General features: G+C 36.3%; 1 protein-coding gene across 1 annotated transcript; it reads left to right on the top strand.

The window, feature by feature from the left end:
- The first annotated feature begins 601 nt into the window (after positions 1-601).
- LOC115416973 (cortexin-2) lies at positions 602-4,672 on the top strand. Its single transcript, XM_030130875.1, has 3 exons — positions 602-685; positions 1,096-1,141; positions 4,349-4,672. Exon 3 carries the CDS (start codon positions 4,421-4,423, stop codon positions 4,664-4,666), a length of 246 nt encoding a protein of 81 aa, XP_029986735.1. The 5' UTR covers positions 602-685; positions 1,096-1,141; positions 4,349-4,420; the 3' UTR covers positions 4,667-4,672.
- The last annotated feature ends 6,645 nt before the right edge of the window (positions 4,673-11,317 follow it).

Below are 11,317 nucleotides of genomic sequence, written 5' to 3'. Positions count from 1 at the left end.
GCACAGCAAGTGCACCAATTAAAAGCACGTCAGTGAATAAATGCTGCACTGGACCAAAAATACCTCCACAGCAGCAGCAGCAGCATTTACTGTCCAGGAGCAGTGAGAGGCAGTATTTCTGCTCCTGCTAAGCCTCTATGATATACCTCTCAGTCATTCTGAGAAAAAGCCAAAATCAGCCAAAATAGGGAAGAGGAAAATAGAGGATGGAGAAGATGGAAAGAACTGTCTGATTGCTTGTTGATGCTGCTCCATCCTTCCTCCTTCCATTCCTGGTGTTGCTGAGGTGGTAGTGGAGGGAATGTTTGAATGACTGAAGCAGTGACACTAACAAGTGGTTTCCATGCAGCAGGAGGTGAGCGAGCGAGAGAGAGAGAGAGAGGGAGAGAGAGAGAGAGAGAGAGAGAGAGAAACAGAATGATAATGAGTAGGAGGCAGCTGGTAAAGGAGCATGAGGAGAGGAGCTGGATGATCTGTGAGCACAAACACATCTGGACTCAGCCTCTCCCTGTCTGCCTTTTCTCTTCCTCTTTTACATCTGGATCATTTCTTTTTTTGTTGTAATGGGAGGTTTTTTTTAGCCCTGGTGCATCCGGTATGGCAGCAGTGGATGGATCAGTGGATGTACGGCATGTCTGAGGGATCCGACGAACAGGAGTTGTGTGCAGGAAAACAGCAGCAACAGGTCTGTAAGCATGACGACGGGGAGACGACGGACGGCGCATTTTTGTCCTTTAGACGCTGGAGAATGTGTCAATGCAGCCTCTGTCTTCCACCCCCCCCCCCATCCACCATCCTCCTCCTCTCAGTTATACCTCCTCATCGTTTCACCTCCTGCTTCTCCACATCTGTCTTTCCCCAATTCTCTCCATTCATTCCAATCTCCCTGTCTCTATGACCCCCCCCCCCCTTCCCTTCATTCCCTTCCTATGACTGGAGCCACCTGCTGCTTGTATTCATGAGGAGATTTTTTTTTTTTAAAACAATGATACCAGCAGACTTCCACTTCTTCTACGAGTGCTGCACCAGTTTTTGTGGTTTGTGTGTTGTCAATTTGCTGTTACTCTTTTTTTTTTCCTCTTTTTTTTTTTCCAGATGGAATTGTTACACCGTCTAGCAAGTGTCTGCTCGCATGCAACAGGTAAAGTGCATTCTTCCGCAGAAGCAAACATGCATACGGTCACGTCATGTTTTTTTTTTTTACCAAGACCTCCCAAAGCTGACTATGTGCTGTTGTGGCGTACTGCGATTAAAGCCTGAGTTAAGAGCAAGTAGGAACAGTATTGGATTGTGTTTGTGTTTGTGCTCTGATGTTCTTTGGTTATTTGGACTCAATATGTTTGAGTCTCTGTCTGTTGATGATGCTTCAGCTAATGTCCTGCAAAAATTCCTATAGGCCACAGGTGTCAAACATGCGGCCCGGGGGCCAAATCCGGCCCGCCAAAGGATCCAATCTGGCCCATAGGATGAATTTGTGAAATACAAAAATTACGCTGAAGATATTAACGATCAAGGATGTCAAAATCATTTTAATTCAGATTCCACATACAGACCAATTAGATATCAAGTGGGTCAGAACCAGTAAAATACTATCATATTAAACCTAGAAATAATGAAAACAGCAAATTTTATCTTTGTTTTAGTGTAAAAAAGTAAAATTATATGAAAATGTATTTAAAAATGTTATTTTACAAAATGTGAAAAACCTGAAATGTCTTAAGATAAGTAAATGCAAATTACCAATATTCTGCCTGTTATTAAATGTTTTGTGCATTTGTAATTGTAATGTAAGTTGTAATGCACGTGTAAATGAAAAACTGATAATCCGAGGCATAATATTGGTAAAACTGCAGCTGTTTTTCTTAAGACGTTTCCAGTTGTTCATGTCATTCAGATTTTTGTAGATGTTAACATTAACATAATTTAATTTTACTTTTTTCACTGTTATTATTTACTGGTTCAGCCCACTGGAGATCAGATTGGACTGAATGTGGAACTGAACTAACATGAGTTTGAGAGCCCTGCTATAGGCAAAGAGAGACAGAGAAATGGAAGATTCCAGGAATGAATGAATGAAATCTTTATTTCGAGCATGTAGACCACAGGTATCAAACATGCGTCCCGGGGGCCAAAACTGGCCTGCCGAAGGTTCCAATCCAGCCTGTGGGATGAATTTGTAAAGTGCAGAAGATATTAACAGTCAAGGGCGTCAAACTCAAAAATAACAGCATAAGAACCTAAAAATAATGACTCCAAATTTTCTTCTTGGTTTAATGTGAAAAAAAAAAAAAATGCCATCGTGCCTCTAAATCACGGGTCTCAAACATGCGTCCCGGGGGCCAAATGCAGCCCACCAAAGGTTCCAATCTGGCCCGTAGGATGTGCAAAAATTCCAGTCTTGAAATGAATTAAGCTAAAAAAAAAATGTAGCTTGAATTAAGGAAAAAATCTTGAATTAAATAAAAAAAAAATCTTCAATTAAGTGAAAAAAAAAAAAATCTTGAATTAAGCAAAAAAAAAAAAAAAAAAAACTTCAATTAAGTAAAAAAAAGTCTTGAATTAAGCCAAAAAAAAAATCTTCAATTAAGTAAAAAATCTTGAATTAAGCCCCCCAAAAAATCTTTAAGTGAAAAAAATATTGAATTAAGGCAAAAAAAAAAAACAAACAAACTTCAATTAAGTAAAAAAAAAAAATCTTGACTTAAGACAAAAAAAAAATCCTCAATTAAGTAAAAAAAAAAAAAACAACTCTTGAATTAAGACAAAAAATATCTTCAAATAAGTAAAAAAAATCTTCAGTTAAGACAAAAAAATCTTCAATTAAGAAAAAAAAATAATCTTGAATTAAGCCAAAAAAAAAATCTCAAATTTAGCAAAAAATGTTGAATTAAGCAAAAAATCTAGAACAACTTCAAATTTCTGTCTTTGTTCTAGTGCAAAAAATAACATTAAATTATGAAAATATTTACATTTACAAACTATGCTGTGACAATAAAATGTGACTAAACTGAACAAATATGAACAACCTGAAATGTCTAAAGAAAATTCAGCACAATTTGAACTCTTTTCTGCCTGTTCCTCAGTGTTTAGTGTCTTTGCAGATCTGATCCATAATGCACATGGAGAAATGATAAGTTGAGGCAGAATATCGATCAGATTTTTCTTCTTATTTGTTCTTCTTTTTCTTCAGAAATTTCATTTTTTTCAGGTTATTCACATCTTTTTTGTTTGGATAGTTTGTAAAATGTAAATGATTTCATAATTACATTTTTTTTTTTTTGCTTATAAAAAATTTGGAGTTGTCATTATTTATAGGTTATTTTGTTATTATTTTACTGGTTCGGCCGACTGGAGATCAAACTGGGCTGAATGTGGAACCTGAAAGAAGATGAATTTGAGAGCCCCGATGTAGACAGTGAAATCAAAACCAAAATCAATTAACAAAATATAAGTGCTGGTACATCAATGATTGATAAGCAAACAAACAACAATAAAAAAAATTAAAAAAAAACAGTAATAGGAAATAAATTAATAACAATAATAATAATAATAATATAATAATAATAATAATAATAATAACAAGAAGAAGAAGAAAAATTAAATGTGTTTGACATACTCAAAAGAGAATATTTATCTAAATCTGTCCCCATTCATGCTACCTGTATATAGGGCTGTGTATCAGCAAGAATCTGGTGTCACGATACAAATCACAATACAAGGATCACGATATGATATATCACAATATATCATGATACTGTGAAAAAGGCAATTTTTTTTTATTGGTTTTGGGTTTTTTTAAAAGATTTTTCCTGGAAGAATTGCATTACACCAGAAATATGCACAAACATTAAACATTTTTATTTGATCAGAACAGAATCTAATGTTATATCAGAAAATGTTCCTGTGTTCAAACTGAAATTCTGTTTTACAGACATTACAGTTTCAGATCCTGTTCAAATGTTCATATTCTATTAGTTCAGAACTAACATCAGAACAGCATTTTAGTTCAATCCCAACAAAGGAACTAACATTATTGAATAAAAGAACGTTAAATAATAATGAAGAAAAAGAAAGAAAAAAGAAAACAAAAATGAACCTCCACAATATCTGCATTTGAATAAATACCTAAAAATATCAATACAGTACTTTTTTAATATCGATACAGTATTGTGAAATGAAATATCGCGATATATTGCAGAACCGATATTTTCTAACTATATCTAGTTTTTTTTTTTTAAATTCCATCTCACATCTGCACTCTCAGAAGCCGTTCAGTAAATGTATTCAGTGTGATGTGAATGAAATGGCAGAGATAAGACCGCACTAATCTAAATCGGTCTCTGTCCAGGTACCATGCAGGCTTATAGGCGCCTGACCCTGTCACAGCAGAGATGAGGAACCCACACACCGCTGCTTTACCATGTTCAGCGTCCACTACAACCACTCCCTGGCTGCCATGAGCGGAAACGACATGATGGCCCACTCTCTGACCCTGGAGCAGAAAACTGCCTTCGCCTTCGTGGGGATGCTGCTGGTTTTCCTGGGGCTGCTGATCGTCAGGTGTTTCCGGATCCTGCTGGACCCCTACAGCAGCATGCCTTCGTCCAACTGGGCCGACGGCATCGAGGGGCTGGAGAAGGGGACGTTTGAGTACGCCCTGACCTAACACAGGGCCTGGGCGCATCCGTGCTGTAGACGCCCCCCGCCCCCCTGTCCGACGGCCTGTAGACATATATACGCACACACACACACACACCGTGGACTCCACCGCACTCCAACACTATTACCCACAATGCCCTGCCCAACCGTCGCACCTGACGCGCCATTACAACACTGCTCCGACCAGACTATGAGACTGCTGCTGTGTGTTAGAGCTGTGTATCGGCAAGAATGTGGTGATACGATACAAATCACAATACTAGGATCACAATACGATATATCACGATATATCATGATACTGTTAAAGAAGCGATTTTTTGTTTGTTTCTTTTTTTTTTTTAAGATTATTTCCTGGAAGAATTGAATTACACCAGAAATATGTACAAATACTAAACGCATTTTTATTTGATCACAACAGGATCTAATTCTAAAATCACAAAATTTTTCTAAGACTCAAAACTCACCTTTTCAGAGTAGCCTTATTATTATGATTATTATGATGATGATGATGATGATGATTATTATTGTTATTATTAAGTCTCCTAGTTTCCAAAGGAACTAAAATCAGCCTCTCAGACAGTAAACAGTGCTTTTAGGATGTTTCAAATAAGCATTATTTAATAAACATTGTTAAATAATAATACATAAAATATAAACAAAAAGAAAAACAAAAAACAAAAATGAACATCCGCTATATCTGCATTTGCGTAAATACCTAAAAATATCGACACAGTATCATAAAATGAAATATTGCGATATATCGCAGAACCAATATTTTCTTACACCCCTAGCTGTGTGTGTTGTTCCATGTGTGTGCACCGTTAGTAGAATGTGTATTGTGTTTTTCATAAATGGCGGAAGCTCCCTTTAAACCGAACCTACAGTTGAATTTTAGTAAGAGGTGGGACAGGGTGGGACATCCAGGTGAAGTGGGATGGCTGAGATGTTGTTTGAAGACTCAGGGACATATGTGTCAATGGGTAAAGGACTGGCTGTGTATCTGCACAAGAATGTATGTGATTGGATACAGGGTACAATATTATACTATGTTCTGAGGACCAATCAAAGCCAAGCTGTTGGTGATCCAAATGGACGCTGCTAAAACCAAGGTTCGAATAGTTTTGGATTTTTCATTATAGTTTAGTTTTATTTAGTTTTGACTTTTTTTTTCTCTAATTCAGTTCGTTTTAATTTGTTTTTAGAGCAGGTTTGCTAGTTTTTATTAGTTTTCGTTATCTTCTAAATGCTTAGTTTTAGTTTAGTTTTAGTATTAATTTTAGTTTTGTCGTAACTTTTCTCTTCTTCTCCGTCGTATTCAAATAAATCCCAGACAGGACTCTGCTGCTTTCTCCCAACTTTAGTCTGCATGTTTCCAGGTAGAGTGGGGACCAGAAGACGACTGGAAACCACAAGTGACGGACCGTCAAGTGTCGTATGGTGACAGCAGATAAAATTACTAGAATGAAATAAATCGATTTCGCACCAATGCGACATTTGACAAAGACGGAAACAAAGGGAATTTTATCCAGACTTTTTATCCGTTTTAGTTAGTTTTGCAAACACACAATACAGTTTCAGTTAGTTATGTTTTTTTCTTTTAATTATAGAGTTATTTATTTCAGTTAACGAAAATGTTTTTACAATTCTAGTTTTTGTCATTTCGTTCGTTTTTGTTAATAACCTTGGCTAATACTGCTGCTGCTGCTGCTGCTGCTGGTCCTTTTTTTTTGCGCGGTGTCTTGTTTTTTTGGAAATGCGACAAAATGCATTAAAAGAAACTGTGATGCATATTAGGGTGTTTCTAAGCGATGCAAAAACTCAGAGGTCGTACCGCTGCTGACTTTGAGCGATGGCATAGCCACCGTATATTGCAACAATTTCACATCTGAAAGAAAGAAAATGCAACTGTTTACATTTGGTAGAATCTGTTAGAAAGAGATGCGATCATTAGGGCTGTGTATCGGCAAGAATGTGGCGATACGATACAAATCACAATACTAGGATCACAATACGATATATCATGATACTGTTAAAAAGGCAATTTTTTTGTTTGTTTCTTTTTGAAAAATGATTATTTCCTGGAAGAACTGAATTACACCAGAAATCTGCACAAATACTAAACACATTTTTTTTTTTTTTTTATCCCAACAGAATCTAATGCTATATCACAAAATTGTGCTGTGTTAAAACTGAAATTCTGTTTTACACACATTACAGTTTAAGATCCTGCTCAAATGTTCATATTCTATTAGTTCAGAACTAACATCAGAACATTATTTTAGTTCAATCCCAGCAAAGGAACTACCATCTTCCTCTCTCAGACAGTAAAAAGTGCTTTTAGGATGTTTCAAATAACCTTTATTTAATAAAACAGTGTTAAGTAATAAGAAATAAAATGTAAACAATAAAGAAAACCAAAAAACATAAATGAACCTCCACAATATCTGCATTTGAATAAATACCTGAAAATATCAATACAGTATTTTTTAATATCGATACAGTATTGTGAAATGAAATATCGCAATATACTGCAGAACCAATATTTTCTAACACCCCTAATGATCGTGTTAATTAATCTGTGGACCGGTTATCGTTCTGTCTGTCGAATGTTTTGCCTCCATTGGCTGATGTTCAAGCCAAAGAACTCTGGTGAGAAACAGGGACCGGACCCAAAGGAAGGACTCTTTTCTCAGATGTGCTCGTTTTTTTTAATGACAAGAAGAAGAAACTCACACTACCTGTCTGCGGTGGAAAAGGTGGTCTAAAACGTGGGGGTGGGATGTCAGTCGGTATTGCTCGGAATCTGTCTCTCTCTCTCGTCCCGTTCACAGTCATCCTCCCTCGCTGACCTCGTCCTCTTCGACCTCTTCGACAGGATGCTCCAAACTGAGACGCTCTGTGACGGCAGACTGGTCTTTTGTCTTAATTGTTCCTTCACTGAATTTCGACGGTTTCTCCTCCTTTAGTGCTGTGAATCTGCCTTACTGTGACCTTCAATGGGTTTATGTGCCTTCATCTGGAAACATTAGAGCACCTGTTTGTGTGTGTGTGGCATATCATGATGACAGATAGTGTGACTCCTGACATGATGCTTGCTCAGCTGGTAATAGACTTTTCTCAATGATGTGAAATAAATAGAATTTCTTCACTTAAACAACTGTTCCTCTCATCTGTGCTATTTGGAAGGCTCTAACTGTTTTCTGTGGAGTGTGCATTCATCGTTACATTCTGCTGCTTCTTCATGAGCCCTTGGTTTGTGTTTTCGATGGGTATCGTATCTCTATAGCTTTACTTTTCCATGTGTAATGAGGCAGATTAAAGTAAAAACAATCCTCAGATGTTGGAAATGGATGAGGCAATGTCTTCAAGTATTCAGAACCTATGGAAGTAAATCTGTCTCATCAGATTTTGAATTCTAAAACCCATTGAATATCTAGCACTGAATTTTTTTTTGCACTGAAAGTAAGTATCTGAATTTTTTGTCTCTCAATTTAACTATGTTCATAAATTTAGAATAAAAAAAATTCAGATGCAAAAAATTCAGAAGTAAAAAATTCAGTCGCAAAAAAAAAAAATCAGATTGCACATCCAGGACACCAAGGATAAACAATCGCTTCTATCTCAAGTCAAACCGACAGCCAGCCAATCAAGTTACATTAGGTTGGTCATGTGATGCCAATGCAGGAAGATGGTCAGCGCAGATGTGTGATCTGAATTTTTTGCATCTGAATTATTTTGCTTCTGAATTTTTTTTTATTCTAAATTTATGAACATAGTTGAATTCAGAGACAAAAACTTCGGATATGTAATTTCAGTCCAAAAAAAAAAAAAAAAAAAAAAAAATCAGTTCTAGAAATTCAATTGCTTTTATAATTCAAAATCTGATGAGACAGATTTACTTCTGTAAGAACCTTATTAGGGGAAGGATGAGAGAGATTTTGGCTAAACACAAGTTGTGGACTTAAGCTTATTTTTGCATTTTCTCTCATTATCTTTCATATTTTAGCCATTTTCTGTGACTTGAAGCAAGTGATTTTTTTTTTTTTGTACTTGTATTTTATTAGTTTTAAAAGAACAACAACAAAAAGAAAACAACAACATGAATAAGTCTGGGTAGCACAGTCTTATCAATTATTTTGCTTATATAATGTCCATTTTTTCCACTTTTTGTTCATTTGTGGTTCTTGTAGTCTCAATCTGTGTGTTAGTTTTTCCATTAGAAATATGTCTTCGATCGTATTTATCCATTGATCCCTTGATGACACGTTCGTCTTCCCCCAATTCCTTGTTATACATTTTTTTGCAGCTATCAACATCACCTTTACCAAATATTTATCGTATTCTCATATAGTGCCATCACCAAAGTTGCATAAATAAAGAATTTCAGGTTTCTTTGGAATTGTGTATCCTAATACTTGACATAGGACATTGTAGATCATTTCCCAATATTCCGAAAGTTTTAAACATCTCCAAAAAACATGAGACTGGTCAACATCCATCTCCCCGCGTTCTCTCCAACATTCCTGATGCCTCTGTAACTGTTTACTTTTAAACTTGGGTGTAATAAAAATCTTATAAGGTTTTTCCAGGCAAATTCCCTCCATGTCCGAGAGCTAGTAGTTGTATGATGTAATTTCCACATGTTTAGCCAATCTATATCATCGATTTCTATGTCAAATTCTCTTTCCCATTTTACTTTTACATAGTAAGTTGTTTGGAAGCAAGTGATTTTTATGTCTAACCCTAACCAAACCATTACAATAGTGTTACCCAGAGTCTTTCAGACTATAACATACATTGAAAAATAGGACCAAAGCTCCTGCAGTCCAATGGCATATTTAAAGATGTTAATTTACATTCATTTGACCTTTTAAGGTCACTCAAGGTCAAAGGTCATGGCACCAAATGAAAGCCCATATGTGACTTCCTATCTATTGCCAATAGTAATTATATCAGTATTTTCAACTGTTCTCAAGTTTGAAATGTGTCCCATTATAAACCAATGGGGATTTTGAACATTTAAAAAATTTGTACATTTTTTTTTTTTTTAATCTATATTGTCCAATTCTTTGAACAAACTTGGTAGACCTTAGACCTGGGGAACCTCTACTATGAATTTCAGTTGATTCTGGCTGACAGTTTTGGAGAAGTTGTTTCTTGAAATCTGGACATTACCTTGGCTTTGACATTCCAAGGTCAGTCAAGGTCAAAGGTCATGACACCAAATGAAAGCCCATATGTGACTTCCTGTCTATTGCCAATAGTAAGTATATCAATATCTTCAACTGTTTTTAAATTATTTCACTTTGTGTCCCATAATAAACCAATGGGGACTTAGAAAATTTCAAGAATTCATAAAAAATTCAAAAATCAATATTTCCCAATTCTCTGAACAAACTTGGTAGAACTTACCCCAAAGATGTTCCACAACAAATAACAAGTCATTCTGATGGTTTCATTCTGTGTGATTAAATGACGGAAACAGAATAGAATAGAACAGAACAGAACAGAACAGAATAGAATAGAATAGAACTGTAGGATAGAATACAACAGAATAGAATAGAATAGAATAGAATAGAATAGAATAGAATAGAATAGAATAGAATAGAATAGAATAGGTGGATGCGACAAGGACGCGCACATTTTTCGGGGGGGGGGGGGGGGGGGGGGGGGGGGGGTACATGATGACATAAAGGGGCGTTTGTTCAAAAAAGGGTTGAGAACCACTGATATAGACAAATGAAATGTTCAGCTGTTTAGTTATGTCCTTAAAGCCTGAATCCTTTTTATTCAACATTTATTTTTATTTTATTTATTTATTCCAACCTAAATGATTGCAAAGGAGCAGGCTGAAGAAAACTTCTAATACCATCCCCTTTCTTCAAACGTCTGCTTCCATCAGATATGTTGCCATTACAGCCATTACAATAAACAGTTTACATGATAGTCACTGAAAAGAAAACAAATCCAAAATCCATAAGTTCAATTATTTCATTTCATACTTTTATAAATCTTCTCTTTCCTTATACAACCTCTCAAACTGAAAAATATTTGTGCAGCTCTTCTCTTCCACTGCCAAAGCATTCCACATCCTGACACCCACAAGACTAATACACATTTACAGTGGTGGGCCGTCAGGGCCTGCAAGGCCTTCTCTGCTGGCCTAAAAAAAAATATCTGAGTCACAGACTGATGTTAATTATATTTTGTCCATGAATACTTCTTCAATAATTCCAAATGGTCTGTCTGCTTCCTTTCATTGCTTTTCCCCTGGTTGTGCTGCTTCCACACATGTATTTTCATATTAAAGCATTTAACCAATCACATTTCAGCCATCATTTGTTGCCAGGTAGGGTCAAAGTCACAGAAATCGGCCTGGAGGCCTTCGCAATCAGTTCTGCAGGCCCTCGAGCAAAATGTAAGTGTCAATGAAACTGTTGCTTCAACCAATCAGATTTTGAGTTGGCCACACCAAGGCCCTCTAGCAGGCCTACGGCAACGTCAGACGTCACACCCTGTGATTGGATAGTCAGAGAGCGTACTAGCCAAAGCTAGCAAACTGCATCTGTAGCGAGCTGCATGAACAGAAATATAGTTGTGTTGGTTTAACAGCTGTTTAGTCAAAACACAACAGCTGAAGGAGAAGAAGAAATGGATT

This window comes from Sphaeramia orbicularis, chromosome 3 (genome assembly GCF_902148855.1).
Source record: "Sphaeramia orbicularis chromosome 3, fSphaOr1.1, whole genome shotgun sequence".
NCBI lineage: Eukaryota > Metazoa > Chordata > Actinopteri > Kurtiformes > Apogonidae > Sphaeramia > Sphaeramia orbicularis.
Note: the sequence above shows the minus strand (reverse complement) of the source record. Positions and strands in the feature narration are given on the sequence as shown.